The 17,710-nt window shown below is 38.8% G+C and overlaps 1 protein-coding gene across 17 annotated transcripts in view; it reads left to right on the top strand.

The window, feature by feature from the left end:
• The window catches only part of LRRFIP2 (LRR binding FLII interacting protein 2), a 52,633-nt gene extending 46,092 nt beyond the window's left edge, over nucleotides 1-6,541 (top strand). For all 17 annotated transcript variants that reach the window (XM_041714556.2, XM_072924042.1, XM_002198955.5 and 14 more), the window contains 5 exons: nucleotides 1,256-1,305; nucleotides 2,720-2,840; nucleotides 3,835-3,914; nucleotides 4,807-4,911; nucleotides 5,654-6,541. In XM_041714556.2, the coding sequence (XP_041570490.2) occupies nucleotides 1,256-1,305; nucleotides 2,720-2,840; nucleotides 3,835-3,914; nucleotides 4,807-4,911; nucleotides 5,654-5,764 (467 nt within the window). In that variant the 3' untranslated portion in view covers nucleotides 5,765-6,541. The remainder of the gene's footprint in view (nucleotides 1-1,255; nucleotides 1,306-2,719; nucleotides 2,841-3,834; nucleotides 3,915-4,806; nucleotides 4,912-5,653) is intronic.
• Nucleotides 6,542-17,710: the final 11,169 nt, after the last annotated feature.

The raw sequence follows: 17,710 nt of genomic DNA, 5'->3' as shown, positions 1-17,710 counted from the left end.
TTTTTGAAGGCTTTGTCTCTTCTCATTCACAGTGGGTTTGACTTACATTTGCAGATGCAAGGACCTGTGATGCTTCTGGAATATATGCTTACACAACTTTCAGGATTGATTTTAATTTTTATTTGTTCTGAGTAAATAGACAGATGTATCTTTTGAGTAAGAAAAAATAATGTGTGCTTAGATGTTTGAAACAGATTAGTTCTCTTGGTTCAGTTCCTATTTTAATACTAACAGAAAACGTATTGCTTAAAAGTGTCATCTTTTGGATTAGTATGTTTTCCATTGTGTTTCATGAAAATAATTCTTTAGAAGTGTACATAGTCAATGAAAGAACATCAAGTGCAGTGTTTCATCACATTCATTAGAAAAAGAAATTTTAAAAGCATTCAAAAAATGACAGGGACAACAGAGACACTAATTGAGGGTTTTGGGGTTAAGTTACTTGAACTTGCTTTTATGCTTAGGTTGAGCAAGTTATTGTATGCAAGGTCAATCCACTGTAAAACTCTGTTAACATGTAGAAAAAAAATCTATATTATTGAATTTTACTTGTACATAATATATAATAGTTACATATTTTTATATTGACAGAAACTAAACTTGATACGTATTTCTGCTGTGGCTCCCTCACAGGGGAATACAATGTTATTATGCTTAATTCCTGTCAAAGTTACAATTTCTAAGGGAGCTGCTCTAGTCTTAGTTGCTTGATTGTAGCAATGGCTTGTAGTCATTACTGATCTTGTGAATAAGTAGAGATACTGCTGCATTCCTGTGGGTCCCTTTCCAGGTACTTTTTTTGTCATTTGGGAACCATTTTTGCAGACTTTCTAAACATACGGGGAAGCTTGGTGGCTTCCCTGAAGAGATGACAGCCTTCAAATAAGACAGGGAAAAGAATACACAATCAGAAAAATCTTTTGTTGGAAATGGCTATTCTAGATATTGGGACAAAACTGTTCTAGTATTAAAAAAAATCATCAGTTGTTCATTTGCTCTGAAGATTTATTAAACTCTTGAGATCTTGCTTTTAGAGTCGTTATACTAATAAACAGTGTGAATGAAGTGTGAATGGATTTTTCCCTTTTTTCTGCTATTAACTGAAAGTTGTTGTGTTATTAGTGAGGTATCAAAGTTTTGTGGTCCCAGTGCTATTAGCTTTGATGAGCATTTCATTTGGCATGGAACAAAAAGTTATGAAAAACATATTCTTAGTTACAGATTTCTGATTTTTAATTGGGTTCTTTGGTTTTAGATATCAGGCTACGAAAACTGGCTGGAGAAAAGGAGGAATTACTGTCCCAGGTAAAATAAGTTACTCATTTCAGAAGTAGACCTTTGTGTATCATTTTGCAGCCTATTTATATATAAGCAATAAACAAATGTTAAGCACAAAGGTGTTTAATCAAATATATAAGCACTAGAGCAAAACAAAATACTCAAGTTTTTACCTCAGTGACTACCAGGAATTAGCAGTTCCTCTTGCTAATGTCCTTATCCATGGGTCTTTGATCTTGGTTGGTAAAGAAACGTCATTTCACTGGTTAGCTGAACTCTAACTTGTTCCTGACTTTGCTATTAGTGCATATCCTTAAAGCTCTTTCTTTTATTTTGTGTTATGCAGAAATATTAAAGTCAGTACAATTACACTCTCATAAGCTCAAGTGGCATTTTCTTGAAAATTGCTGAGTGATACTATTTCATTGATGGTTTTGGTAACTCACAGAGAAAATATTATTAAAATAATTGTGTTTAAATACAGCTGTTTTGAGAAGAAAGGACTCAAGCAAACACATAGCCATTGAGCAATTGTTAAGAACACTACTACTAAGTTCTTGGCTTTTTAGTTGAAGACATTGCAAATTTAAACCATTGTTGTCAACATTTGGGTTTGCTGTGAATGAACCTTAATTATAGTATAGATAGTTTTTTGGACTGCCAATAAGTCATAGTGTTAAATATATATAAATATGTAAGCACATATTTATCAGTGTATAATTTAAAAATTACTGATCATATATTTGATTTGTATCATGAATGGGGTTTTGCAGGTTAACTCACATACTGCTAATCTGTAGAACAATATTTTTATGAGAGTGTCCAAAAAAGTAGCTCCTACTTCTTTCATAATGTCCATACGCAGGGCACATAGCTGAGAAATCTATGTTCCCTGACTACTGGAAAAACTGAGAGACAACTGCTGTAGCATGAAATGGAACTATTAAAAACTAATGTGCCCTACCAGACTTGCCTAGGGCCATTGTTTCCAGGTGGAGTATGAGAGAGGGCCCCCTAAAAAAAGCCATGGATTATTGTCTGTAAACTCACTAGGATAGTGTTCAATATCTTTGTGTGTGTTTGGAGTGGGAAAAGATACACAGTGGAGGAAATCCATAAACGGAGTTTAATACGATCTCCTCTTCCAAAAAGTGTTAGTTATAAGGTGATCCTGCACTGTGCAGATATCCCTGCAGTACTGACCAAACCGGTGGGCTTGGATTGTGCACTGACATGCAGAGGGCGTTTGCCCAGTGATGGGGGATGGGAGCCTACAGCCACAGACCACAGACCCTGCATCGCTCTGCTATTCTTGTTTACAGAACCTTCTCAGCCAGTGGCATCTCAGGACTACTCTGCCTTTTTACCATTGAACATTTAGATACAGAACTACTGAACTTCTGAGAGTCTTCTTTTCATAAAGAAACACTTCCTTTTTCAGGTTAGAAAACTGAAGATGCAGTTAGAAGAAGAACGACAGAAATACTCTAAAAGTGATAGCATGAATCCAGATACAATAGACTTGGAAAACGGCTCTGACTTGCAGCTAATTGAAATGCAAAGTAGGTATATGGTTACTGTTCAAAGTTTTTCTTCTTGCAGAGAGGACTTTCAACTCCTCTTGTTGTACACTAGTAGTATTGTGAGTGGCTATATTGTTGTATAGATAGGTTTTTGTTGGAATATATCTTTGTATGGACTTCTCACTGTAGAATACCTTAAAAATCTGCCTCTTTCAGTGTTGAAGAACAACATTTTGGGAAGTTATTTTTCAAGTTGATAACCTTGCCTAGAGTGGGTGCCACTACATGGATACAATTTTTAGACAATAGAATTTCAGATAAGATTTTTTAAAAATACATATTCTATGGGATTATTTTGTTCAATGTTTGATATAGAAACCTAATCTAGAAGACTACTGTCCTGAAGCAAAAAATGAAAATTTATTTAACTTAATATGTGGCTTCATAGAAGCATAAGATGCTTTTCATTTCAAGCAAGCTATTCAGCTGAAAACTTACTTGTTTGACAGACTGTTATTTAATATGCTTGTGTTAATGAACATGAACAAAGCACTGGCAATGTGAGGGCTCAAATGTAACACCAAAATAATTTGCAAAGCTCTTTAGAGTTTGTCAGTCAGGTTCAAGCCTTGTGATCCTTATTCAAATATTATTACAGATGTCTAAGCTGAATGCTGCTGATATTATGTTTATTGTGGTCTGGCATTTTGCAGTGTGTGTTGATTATTATATTGATTCTATTCTCCAAGGAATTAGTTTGCTGATCTAAACATGTGTTTTAAAAGGTGTGTATCTCATTGGTGCACCTGAGATTTAATGCCCATTATATAGAGACAGCAGTTGTGTTCTCTAAATAAAACAAAATTATTTCCTTTCCATACTCTTGTAGACTGCTGAAAGAACATTTACCTCTTTGTGATCCTGGGTATGGGTTTCTCAATAAAATGGTATTTTTAATTAATTTTAATTAAAAGGGAAACTACTACTCTAGAGAGTTGCTTTGACTAACACATTCATGTCAATTTTTGTCTAGGAGATGCCAACAGACAAATTAGTGAATACAAGTTTAAGCTTTCAAAAGCTGAACAAGATATAACTACTTTGGAACAAAATGTAAGTGTCTTTTTTCATGTTTGTTATTACACTGCACACTTTTGCAATACTTTTTTCAACAAAAACTAGAAAGTTTATTTCATAATTTGATTTATTGTTTGATATTTAGTTTACATAGAATGACACCACATTTTTTCATATTTCCTGCAATTAAATACCTGTGCACAGCCTAACCATAAGAGCAAATCTTATGGTGCTGAGCTATAAAACCATGTTATTGATTTACTAAGTGTGACTGTTTTCATAGATGTAGAACTCTAAACTTCAGAGAGTAAGTTTGGTACCTTCGACAATACAACTTCCTTATGAGTAATTAGGTTACATAAATTGGTTTTCTTGGACTAGTAACTTCAATTCTTTATAATCTGCTATACTTTCATATTTTAGGAACCTAATTACAGCTTATTTCCTAAAAAAATTAAATGAAAGATTGTAATTTAAATCATAGATGAGTATCTTTTCTCTTTTGCACAGATTCAGTCTAGTTGCCTATCATGTGGATTTAAGGGTAGCAGGGAGCTGTACATAGAACAATCCAGCCAGTGGGTTTTAACATCTGCAGGTTGCAATCAGGATTTGTCTCAAGTCCTTTCCTTACTGCTAAACTCTGTGCTTGGGCTCAAGACCTCTTTCATCATGTCCTGATAACAGTTCACAGTCTGCTTTCTACTTTGCATCTTTTCATACAGTTTCTGCTTTTCAGCTTTTCACTTTCATTTTTAATCCCATGTGTTTCTCAATTCTTAATTTTTTGTATTCCAACTCTTCTCTCTGCTTAGTTCTTTAACTTCCTGTGTCTTCTCAGCTGTGTCTCTGGAAGAGCAGCTGGTGGCAGGTGAACTCCAGGTGGACCACCTGAATATCTTCCTTTTTGTCTTGTTTGGGTTTACAGATTGGACGACTTGAGGGACAGGTTGCAAGGTATAAAAATGCAGCAGAAAATGCAGAAAAAGTAGAAGATGAACTCAAAGCTGAAAAAAGGAAGCTTCAGCGAGAGGTAACTGACTTGGTTTTTTTCCCAGCTGTATGTTCCTTTCTGTCTTGAGGTGCTGTCTTTTGCCTCCAAGCTCTGATTTCTTGTAATCTTCGATTACATCTTTTAATTGTTTTTTAAGATGACCTTCAAGTCTCAATATGACATTCAGAAGATATCTAGCATGTTAAAGTAATGATAACTACGATTCACTGCTGTACTTGTTGAAAGGAAGCATCTAAGTGGTATTTTTTTCTAAATGTGATAACTTGTAATATTTTAAAGTAATCTTTCTACAAAATATTGCTAGAGAGATGAATGGTCCCTGTGTCAAGTGACAGCCTGGGAATTTTCCAGGATCTCACAGGTTTCTGGGAAGAAGCTGTATTTAACTGAGCTGTTGGATCATTCTTGCTTAAGAGCTGCTGCATCACTAGCATGATGCCTGCTACCTGTGATGGGAATACATATCTCTATGCAAGTAATAATGGTGGAGAGTACTTTACCTTGTTCTAGGTAAATTGCTTTAATGTAATGGGAGGTTGCAGTCACCTAGTTCTTTTAGAATGAATACACTTCATGTTTCAGTTGCTTCACAATTATTTTAAAGAGTTTAATTATGTTTCATCTGCCTGCAATAATGGAAGTTTTATCTTAACTTCTGTGGCACACTTACAAAACAATATTTTTATTCCTCTTACCAAGCTTGAGAACAGCACAAAGTCCAAATAAACTAAAGTGATAATAACTTTTTTCCATTTTATAGCTAAGAACAGCACTGGATAAGATAGAAGAAATGGAGATGACCAATAGCCATTTAATGAAGAGGCTGGAGAAGATGAAGGCAAATAGGACTGCGCTTTTATCTCAACAGTGAAATGGAAATTGAAAATACAATGCACTGCTCCTTGAATAACTAGTCCCTAGCTTGTTTATAAATACAGACTTTCAGTGGCACAAACTATTTGAACACTGAGCTATTCACTGGTGGTTTAGTTTCATAATTAAATGACATACTTTTTGTAATTTATGAGAGAATGAAAGGTAGTTTGAATTCCCATGTGAATGACAGCAATTTTTCAGTAGTGTTTGATTCTAGAGTCAAAGATGGAGCACAATGCTGTATGTTTTTACAACTGTGGAATCAAGTTTACTCACGATCTCTTTTGGCTGCTTTAATGATGCTTGATGCTCAGAGACAGCTGCATGAATGCAAGAACACTGTTATGAAACTAACATATACTTGCCTAAGACATCACACAACACAAGTGCCTTTTATCTGGTGCAATTTAGTTTTCATTGTTGAAATAACCTTTGAAACCAGAAAGCATTTTATTTTAAGATACATTTGGGGTATCCCCTAAACTTTATATGTTTTGAAAATACATTTTTAAAAATATTTAAATTTATAAGAGAAAATAGGGACTGTATATAAAGATCAGCTTCTTTTGCATGGGCACATCTGACTTCTATGTAATTTCGTCAAATACTAGCCCCTGATACTCTTAGCATTAAGAGTGCAAATTTAAAAACTTAAGTTGTACGCCATCAAATTGTGTCATCTGCTTAAGTGCAAATTGAAATTTTATGGGGGGAAGAAGGGGTTAGAAATGTGGCTAAGGAGTTTATTAAATGGACACTTTACTGACCAAAACTGGATGTTTTGTCTTTTCTTTTGAATACAGAGATGCTAACAGGACAGAGCAAAATCTGTAGAATAGTAAGATCTGATCTTCATATTCTTAATAAGTATCTTTCTGCCTTTGAAAGAGTGAGTTTGAATTGTTTTTTCTTAACCTAGTCTGCTACTGTTTGACAGTACTGCCATGGAGCAGAGGAGCTGCACAAAGAAGAAGGTATTTTCTGGAATGGTGTGAGTTTTTGTCTGTAGCATACTCCCTGCAGACAGTGAATACTGTTAAGAGCTTTAACTCCTTGAGCTGGCACATTGCAATTCGGACATCAGTAGCACCTGCAGTGCCAATTCTGAAGTGTTTGATGTGGCACTGCCCCTGTGTTGAACTTTTCATGAGGCCAGCAGGAGCCTTGGTCTGAGAGGAATCATTCTTTTGGACTTGTAGCAGGTATTTTCTGCTTTGAAATTGCTACTCTTCTGGGAGTATTTCTCAAAGCAAGGCAGGTTTCAGGACCTTTGCAATCCTGAGAGTACCTCTGCTTCACCAGAACTGTTTTCAAAGAACAGCCATCTTGACAATGCAAAACTAAAGCTTTCTGTCTCTGGATGTCTCCTGGACTTGGAAAATAAAATTACTTCCCTGTTGAGATACCTTGTAAATAGCAGGTCTACTTAGGCCTGTCTATTAAATAGGAGACACACTTTGGTCATCACATAGATCATTGTCTGTGCTGTTAACTCTGCTTTTTGTTGTATACTTATTCAGTAGAACCTCTTAAGTCTTGATTAGTTCTTAATCATAGGTATTCTGAAGATAAACAGATACTTTGGAGGTTTTCAGCATGTACAAAACTCTGCTAAAACCTTATTTGGCATGGGGTGGAGGACCTTTCTTTTCCTGCACTTCCTCTAAATCACCCCATTGAAGCTGGACATTTTATGGCACAGGGGAAACTGCAGCTTCAATATGAAACCATAAAAGTCAGATAAGGACTTTTTCTGGGGTAGGGGTAAAGCATCAGTACATTCTTTCTTAAAACCAGGATTTCGAGTAGTTTTTTTTAAGAAAAGTTATTAACAGTTCTGTTAGCATGGGCATATTAATTGAAGAGATTCCCAAGTTCTTACTACCAGAAAATTAAATTCAACAAAATATCCAGAACAAGATTCCCAGTGGGGGATAGCCTGGTCTCGTGCCTTTAATTTCCTTCTGGAAAAATGTTCAGCCTTTTTGGACCCCTTTGCTTTCTCAGGACTGCCTTCCAATGGATTATGTCAACCAGTGTCCCAAACTGGCTGAAGTCTGCCATCCAGAAGTCCAAGGAAGCATTTCTGCTGATCCCTTTCCTTCTCCAAATAACAAAAACTATATAATTTTATGATCACTATGCACAGGGTGGTCTCCAGCTGTCAATCACCCACCAGTCCTTCACTGTTCACAAACAGCAGGTCCAGCAGAGACTTACCCAATTGGCTCACTTACCATCTTCTTGTAGAAATAATGTTTGTTATTTTTCATTTTAGAAATGTCACATATAATGATAGTTGACCAGTAGAGATGGACTTTCCTATAATGTTTGAAGTGGCTCTTTCACTTCTTTTAAGGGATTTGGAATGTCTAGGACCAGTTGATTCTGAATTTTTTTGTGTCTCTCAGGTCTACTTGATATCAGGATTGGTGTTTTGTGTTGAAGCTGGTAGTAAATGCATTAGGAAATAAAATGGAAAGCTGATGGTGAATCTTGCATAGCTTCAGGAGTTTCTTTAAGTGTACTCTGCCAGGCTCTATAGTCCGGTCTGGGCATAGGGCAGCCAGTGCACTCTTTTCCTCCTCGGCTGTATCTGTGTAAGCACCTTTGTGTAAGGCTCTAATAAAAGGACTATACAGTGGTTCAAGTACCCTGGGTTGGATGCATGGGAGAAACACTGACCAGATATTCTCAAAAGGTCAAAACAAGACATAAGTTTACCGGCAAACTGCAAAAAGACAGGGAATTTTGGCAAAAGATTTAGTACAACATCCAATCAACGTTAAACACTGCTCAAAGCATTAATTTGGCCCATTCAATTTAGCAGATTTAAGCCCGTTCAATGTTAAGTTACTCAAAATGTTTTAAGAAGAGGGAATTAGAAAGCAGAAAGACAGGAAATATATAGAAAAGCACACATATGAAAGATATAGAAAAGCCAACTCCTGCATTCTAGCAGCATTCAGATACAAATTCCAAGAGGAAGGTAGGATCAAAGGGTGCACTGGCCTCATTTTAAGCCTTAAATACCCCTTGGCCTTCTTGGGCCTTCCCCACAGGTGGAACTTCTGGTCATTTGACAAATCAGAAGCTGTGTTAGGCAAGAGTGGAGCACACCTCCTGTGTGCTGATGACTGGCAGACACTGTGGAGCTAGGATACAAGCTCTAGGTGGGTGGTAGGGGGTAGTTCACTGTGTTACCAGGGCAAGGTCTTACCTACCCTGCCTTCCTCTGCCATGCATCCCAAAATACCTTGAGACATCAATCTTTTCAGTGTATTAGCTAGCCTGTCAGCTCTGATTTGGCTATCCAGCTGGAGCAGAAGAATCAGTTGTCACAGTGACTAATGTGATATGAGAAACAGAATTTGGATTCTGCCTTGATTTGGTGCTGGTATGGCTTGCTATGAAGACTGGAAGAGATGCTCTGCTTTTAGGCATGGGCAAGGGGGTATTTTAAGGGTAGAGCCTTGCAGCAGAGAGCTTCCCTGCTTTGTTCTAATGGGCTTGATGCAGTTGTCCCTGATAAAATGTAACTTAAAAACACCAAGGAAGTACCCTCCATTTGTGATTTGACACTGTTAATACTGCAGTAGGTGATATGTTAGAGAAATATCTATTAAACTGTTTTAAGGATGTGTAGCACTGGCTGGTTTTTATTTGTCTGTCTGTTACTTTTTGAAGTGGCTTCTTCCATTGTGAGGATATGAAGAGACAAATGCATTCCAGGGTTATGGTGGCAGAGGAAAGATTCACAGCCTCACCTATCCTGTGTGAAAAGGCATGAGACTCCTTCCTTTCTGTAGTTTGTAAACAGAAGTCACTCTTATGCTTGGTTTGTCCGTGTTAGTCGCTGCAGTTCAGTGACTGCTGAATGTTTTCTTATGTTCCTCCATAATACAACATTAGGACTATTGACCTAAAACTTACAGGTTTACCCTGAGAATCAGTAATTCCAGTGGGGGCTGTAAACCTGTCTGTAGTATCAGAAGGATGTAAACAGGGTGAGCTTTCCTGTTAGTGGGTAAAATACACATCTAGCAAAGAGCACTGTACCCATAGAAAAGAATGATTTAAAAAATACAGTTGCAGGTTTTTGCCTATGGCAGGAGGTCACTGGTGGTTTGGAAGAGGATGTTGATAACCTTGCAGAAGATATTTTATTTGAGGAGCTAGTGATCTTGAACAGACCATGTCTACTCTATTTCACCTTGTACATAAAGTCTGAGAAGCACATAGTATTCTTCATACAGTCTCTAATGTCTTAGGGAAAGGTAAGCTCCATGTGGATCAATATGTGGAATGTAATGATCCTGACCAGAGACCCCACCCCGTGCATTGTGGAGTGGTAGTGGTTGCGGTTCACCAATTTGAAATTTCACCAATTTTGAGATTTCCTGACCAATGCACCAATGAGTGTAGTGGGTTCGGTGCTGGCCAATCACCAATGCACTCTTTGCTGTGAGGTAGGATTAGGAAAAATACAAAGCAGGCTCAAAACCTTAGAAGGGTATAAAGAAAAATTTATTAACAGTAACTAAGAGAAAGAGTAATGAAAATCAGGACAAAAGCTTCAGAACACTTCTCCCCCCACAACCTTTTCTTCCCATTGACAATGTAAAGGAAACCTAAAATTTCAGTCAGTTTACCACCTCTACAACAGACTTTCTTCAGTTCAGTTAGGGAGAGAAGTCCCTCTTGTTAACGTTATGGAGACTTCTCCACAAGGAAATAAAAATTCTCTCATGGCTCTCAATTTTGTCACGAATAGCAGTTGCCTGGGGAAATCTGCAATCATGAAGATCCTCCCATTTTCCACAAGCTTTTCCCACACCTGTATTTATGGGCCATGTCAACTTATGAAATAACTGTTTTAAAGATGAGCTGTTCAAAGGCAAAAGTTCTTATTATCTCTCTCTAAAATCATCTCTGGGAGCAGAGGTCTTATTCTCTCCCTGGGGGCACAGGGTCTCATCACTCTTCTCTCTCTCTGTTCAAACTTCTCATAGATTACAACTACTTTATCATCTGCTTACTTTAGCATGGAGGCCTTTGCTCGATATAAATGTGAATATTTTCATCTCCCCATACCTTTATGTATTACAGGGAAAAAGAGTCTTTCCCTATAGCTATTACAAGAAGATTTCAGCCCCAAGTTTAAGGCATCCCCTCATCCCTCCCATCTAGGACTTGCCTTCTTCCTCACTGACCTCGATGTCTTCATGTTGCTCCTTTACATGCTTGCATCTTGTTCCTTTCTCTTACTCGAGGCTGAACTGAAGCACTGAAAGAGTTAACATCTCACCGGGGCTTGCAGATGGTCACTCGGGAACTGAGGCTGGGGCCGTGTCAGGATCGGTGCATGGCTGGTCTTTGGTTTTCTCTGCATTCAGTTCCAGCCCAGGGCCACTCTGCATGGGCTGCAGGGCTGCCGGTGGTCGCAGCTGCATGATCTCGGGTGGTGGCTGCGCTGCGGAGAGGGGACCTGGCAGCGAGACGCTCAGAGCCTCGGCCAGCTCCGCTTTGGCCGGGGCCCTGCAGTCTCCATCCCCCTGCCCGCCGGCTTCTGGGGCCCGGCCCAGGATGAACTCAGCTCATTGTAAATTAGTAGCTTGCAGGCAAGCTCCCACTTGGTAGCAGAGATTATGCCACTTCCGTGGCTGTGGTTTCATCTATAAACACAGCAAGAAATTCTTCTGTGAACATCCTTAATGGATAGAGCTATTGTCCTATAAGAAAATTATAACTCAAATGACCAAATAAAAAAGAAGAATCTCACCTATTGACATGGTCTGTCTGGCATCAGCATGTGGATCAGCGGCCTGTTCAAAGCTACAGCACACGGTGTTCCTGCCATCTCAAGCGATGCAAGATTGCCTATAATATGCTCTCCTTATAGTGTTAATTTTAGTAAATAACACTTCTAACAGTAGTTTAGAGAGCCTGAATACCTCTCTTTCTGAATTGTTGAATGCTAGCACCTCCTCGTGCAAAACAGAGTGTTTACCCTGTGGATAAGTAAGCTATAGCTAGAGTCTTCCAATTTGAAATTAGGAGTCTACTGTTAGAATTCTATACATCTAACTTGTGATCATACTTACAGTCTATTTTAGCTACCCTCTAATTAATGTGTTAAAATAGAGCAAGTTCCTGCTGTCAAGAGCATTTATTCAGTGGAATTCAGGGAGTCTCAGTTTATCAGGAAGATTGAGGCAATACCTTAATAATTAAGGTAATATCTTTGAAAGATAAATGTCTGTCAAGGAAGGCAGAAACCCTTCTAGAATAGAAATAAGACTCCTCCATCCAAATTATTGTAACTTTGAAATGATGAGGATTAGAGACAAAAATTTAGAAAAGGGAATAACAGTTCTTTACTAGAAAATAGATAGAATAGAAGAGAACAAACAGCAACACCATGACAGAAGTTTCCAACCCGCTGAACGCTTTTGCTCCCTGGGTGTAGTTATGAATGCGGCCGGCAGGGGGCGCGGCCCCGCTGCGGGAGGCAAAGCCGGCAGTGCAACCTGAACCCGTGATAGGTAATAATGTAATAGGAAGTCCATTATAGCTCTTGTTTTTGTTGCAGTAGTCCCTTAACACCCATGGAATTTTTTCTTCAAGCAGAGAAGACTCTTAGTCAAAAGCGATTGCGGAGTGAAAAATATGAGAACAAAATTTATAGTGAGATGAAGCCCCAGCCTCTCATCACAGTGAGCCCCTTAGAGTCCTCAACTCCCAGAACCCTGACACCTATACCAAATATATTTTAACTGTGGAGTTAGTGGTCCACTGCGGAGTTAGTGGCAGGGTTTGCTATCTCCTTGCCTCCCAGCAGAGAGCACTCTCTGGGTAGATGAGAAATGTGGCGAGGGCTCATCAGAAGGGAAAACACAACCAGAAGTCAATGCTGAAATGAAGATTATCAGGAACACAAAAGGCTAAAGATCAATTTTCTAGAGAGGCTTCTCCATAATGTGAGAGTTAATGCTGAACAAAGTCCTGTGTCAATTTGAAAGCCAGAGAATGGGACTGGAAGCTCTCTTCTAGGTTCGTTCCTTGGTCTGGGCACTGGCTTTGTCACACCTCACTCTCAGACAACCAATTTTCCTTCTGAAGTACACAGGAGAAGAACTTGGAGCCTATTCCAGGCTGTGCACCTAAATCCTGTGCATCTAAATCCTGTGCACCTAACCCAGGTACCTAGGGTCTACGCTTCCCCTAGTCACCCTCCCAGTAGTAAATATTGTATCAGAGAGCCATCTACAGAGCAGAGATAGGGGTTCAACTGTGTTCTGACACCCCTGTGGTGAAAACATTCAGCCGAGTTGCTTTTACATATGTTCCAAGGCTGTGCTTTTGCCAGAGCTCACCCCTAGGTTGGGGGTGGCTCCGTGTGGTGGAAAAGTCTCTCCTTCAACCCATGCTTTCAAAGAAAGACTCAATAGTCTTCAGTCGTCCAGTCTCAAGGTAGTTTATTGCATGTTATCTAAAAGATTTTCTTCTTGAGCTGCTGCGGTTTGCTCAGCAGCTCAGGCAGAGGCACACACACACCCTGACATCCTTTCTGACTCCCGTCTTCTTCATCTCTCCCCCTGCCCAGGGCTGGTGCTATCTTTTATATGATACATTACGTGTTAAATGTTTATAGTTTTTCCCCAATGCCTATTACCTATATTAAATGATGCCTTTCTACTCTAAACCAATCTGTGAGTGCCAGCATCACCAAGAACATGGAGGTAAGGAAGAAGAGAGAGGGAGGACAGGGCAGGTCCAAATCCCTCCATCTTAAAACTTCTGACCCCCATGTACAAGACCTAAAACCCCCCTGTACAGCACTAAAAAAATCTTCCCTTTACTTTGTGACTGCTTCTACTATAATATCTAAACTTTTGTGACTTCTTGTTCTTCCTGCAAGGTTGGTAAATCGTTCCATGGTTCAAATCCAAAATCACAGCTGTTTCCAGCTGCCTACCAGGGTCTCAAATGCTTCTGACCTGGGCCCGGAACATTCAAAAATGTCTGAGGGACATTTTGAGTTCCAACATGCTTTGTCTCTATATTTGCAGACTGTTAAATTTCTTATTACTTTGTCTTGAATAATCCACATATTAACCCAGAGTAATGCCCGTTGAACTTACTGGAACGTGGTATACTAGGGTAACCAGACAATGTTTTCCCCAGAGATTCATGGCAGGAATGGTAATGGAATTTGCTGTGAGATAATTAAAAAAAAAGCCCATATTGCAGGAAGAAGTAGCTGGCCTTCATTCTGGGTTTGATGAATATGTGGCTTGAACAGCTTTCAGTGAAGCATTGTAGAAGTGGGGCCTCTACAACAGAAACGTGGCCCCTTTCAAATATGCAGCAGCTATTTGTGTCTTATTGCATGTCCTCTATGGTCCTGTCCTTAGCTGGAGGGGATCAGGTTTCCCTTCTTTGTGTAGGAGTGACTGGTGAGTTGCAGTCAGGATGTTGTGCCTTTAGCTTTGGAAGAACCACTGGACACTAAATGTATCCTTTGGCACTGTTTAGAGTTATAAAAGTTTATATTTTTCACAGTTTAATTGCTGCATTACCAGCTTATGAATGGGTTTTTTTGACAGCACTGTCTCATGCCTTAACAATATTCACTTTGATAGTTCACCAAGGTTTCTTACCACTCTTAATGGTGTTGGGTAGAAAGAAAAGTAAAACTATTGGTCTGAGTCCTGTGGAGAGCTAATCTGTCTGAGCTGCCTCTCTTGCTATGGTGTTGGAGATGCTAGTTATTTGACTCCTGAAACCTGACAGCCATTTGCTTTCTGACCGAGGATTTCTCTGAAAGACCTTTGCTGAAGGAAAGATTTTTATTCCTGCCAAATCTTTAATTCAGAAAGCACATTCGGAACAAATGTGCAGTCTGGCTGTCGCTCTGTCCTTAAATTTGTCTAAAGGAGTGTGTCAGAGCTTAGAGAATGGCTATTCCCAAAGCTTTCTGAAGGAAGTGGATTTTTTTTTCCCCCAAGAAGTAGAGGCCTACAGAAATAGAATTGTCAGCCCTGGGGCAGAAGTATTCATAACCTTTCATGGCCTTTGTAAGCCCATGCACAAATTCTATGTGTTTTTCCTTGCAGTAAGGGGTTTGCTTGCATTTATTTTGCAAATTTATATGAAGATGAGCAGGTATCCTCTGTACCTATTAAAGATATTAATTGTGTATTCAGGTATATTCAAGATGGATGTTAAAAGCTTTCTCAAGAGGAGTTAGAACTTGATTAAATAACCAGTGTCTTGGTGTAAGGGTCTTAAAGGTCTGCCTTGGGGTGACGAGGCATCAGGACAATGAAGAGTATAATGCTGTGCAGTACCAGTGCACTGCAAATTAAGGTCAGTTTTTGACACAGAAAATGGAAAGGGAAAAACTTGGGTTATCATTGTACAGGTCATGAATTAACTAACATACTTACTGGTCAGGATGCTGAAGCTCCAGGTACAGTCAGTCTTTCCTGCATGGAGATTCTTGAAATTTTATGCAGTGGCATGATCCCTGGGAATACTGTAGACTAAAAAGCTAATGACTCAAAAAGAAAAATATTTTAGATAAACATAATCAGTGATCTGGTTTTGATGGCCAGTTTAATAAGGCCTGCTGTTGGAAACAGTGCTTTCACCAAAAAAGCAAATTGAAACTGCAGGACATAAGCTGTTCACATTTTTAAGATGAGGCCCAGCCTTTGCTGTGGGTGTAACAGTCAAACTTGAAGATTCAGAAAATTTTGAAAAACTTTATGTTAATTTTGAAAATGATCTCCTTTTGTTCCTATACATGTGACTGTACTTGAAGGTAAGAATGTTTTTGATTCTTCCTCCTTCTACTTCTTTTCTTCCCTATCCACACGCATGAGTTGAAGAAACTGTTGTCCATTACAGTTTAACCAGGTTAGTGTTGTATGTGAATTCAGGTATTATGCCTCATATTCCATGTGCTGGCGAGGGGCCTGTGACCACCATTGTTCTGACTTTGAGAAGCTGCTGCTTTGCCTCAGCAACAGCTTGAGCACTTTCTTTCTGCTAGTCTGCTGTAGCTGTGAAGTAAAAAGTTTAATTCCTTCACCCTTTATGGGTATGATAAATGAAATAAGATTAAAGTATATGAAAGGTTAGAGACTTAGAGACTTCATATTAAATGTGAAGGGACGAGCTATGTAATCTTGGTTGCTGAGTAATAATTCTCCTAGTAGCAAGTTCAAAATTGTTCTAGAAGGAGCTTATTCCTACTGTAACTTTACAATTTGAGCCTCAAAATGATTGCTAGTTATGCTATCCTAGAAGGGGAAAGGAAAAATCTCCCTAAAGTTACTAATTCGCCAAGCCACATTCCTGCAAGTCAGTGCCTCATGCAGGAGTTGTCTCTGGACACATAGTCCTGTGACCATCTAAGCTTTTCTGGGGGAGGCCTCTGATCACTTTGTCACAGCAGAGACCTGTATCTTTTTGTAGTGCATTTTGGTTCTGTGTAGAGATAATTTCCTCATTTTGGGAAATGCTTCATTTCTTTTCAGGATTATCTTGCCTAATGCACTCATTTTTCCACAAATGGCAAAGCTCCAACAGGCATAAGAGTGAAATTTTCTTTAGAAGCTGAAGCTTCTGAATTGAAATCTTCTGGTACTCATTTGGAACAGTGGGTCACGTTTCCTTTTCAGCTTCCCTATTTTCACATATTTGAGCCCCCCACCACCTATTTGTTGGGTTGAATGTCATTTTTATTCATCTACACTTCTGTAAAAGAAAATCTTTGGGAGAAGTTTTCAGGATTTGCTAGTGGAGATGCTACGAGAGTTTATTAATTAGAAAACAAACAGAATTATTCCCATCTGCTGTAGTATCTCACAACGAGGCATCTTCTTGACATACGTGTATTGGGTTGCCTCCCTGGTGGTATGAAAATACCTGTCCAAAATGTATTCTGTGGTTTCCTGAGGTTAATCTCAGGAACTAGGATATTATTGGAAATTGTATTCTCCTGTACCTTATGAGGAAACTGGTAATGCAAAGAAGTAAAAGTTATCTGTTGTAGAACTATATTTAATGACAGTTAGGGCTCATTAGTTAAAACTTGGCAAGTACTTGTTGTCATTTGATTTATTTCCCGTAACTGTCTATAGGTGCAGAGATACAATTGCTTAGACGATTCCTCTGAGGTTTTTTGTTTTCTCGTCGCTTTCTAAGTGTATGTTGCTTCTCTAGCAATCTCAGAAATCTCAAACTGAATAGTCAACAATTTGAATCTCTCTTAAAATTTATTAATGTTGGTACCTAGTATCAACAGATATTAGCTGCAGACTGCAATCATCCTTTCTCTTCATCTTTCTATTTTACAGCTTCATGTGGGAAGAATGCATGAGAGGGTTTCTGTATCACTTGTTGTAGGTTATTTTGATTGTTGGGAATTCATTATTCTCAAGCATGTTTAAGTAATTGTACCATATAGGACACAAAATTATTCTAACATGTTAAAGAACATGCAAGTACCTTTGCACAAATAAATTCATTTGTGCTGATGACTTTTTTGTCCTCTCATGGCGAAAGTTGATTATGTTCTATCTTTTCTTCTTTTTTGGAAGCACCAGATTGCCTGTAACAATTTTTTGTAGTATTTGCATTAATTCTGCAACTCTGTAACAGTAGAGCAGCTCTAGTAGTGCTCATACTTGTAGAAGCTTGAAATCGCTGAGAATCAGTTGTGTTAGATAAGTACTTGAGAAGTCATGTCTTTCAAGTTTTAGCAAAGTCCCAGTAAGGGAAGTTTCCACTTGATAGGTACTTGATAGATAATATATAACTCTGTCCTGTGCTTGGGACTGCAAGTCCTGCAGACATCCTACAGCAGCCGAGTTAGTGGGGTAGCAGCAGTCCCTATGTATCACAAACATGCAGTTAGACCAGGATGTGT

This window comes from Taeniopygia guttata, chromosome 2, assembly GCF_048771995.1.
Source record: "Taeniopygia guttata chromosome 2, bTaeGut7.mat, whole genome shotgun sequence".
In the NCBI taxonomy this organism is placed as follows: domain Eukaryota; kingdom Metazoa; phylum Chordata; class Aves; order Passeriformes; family Estrildidae; genus Taeniopygia; species Taeniopygia guttata.
This window is presented reverse-complemented; position numbering and strand designations above follow the sequence as displayed.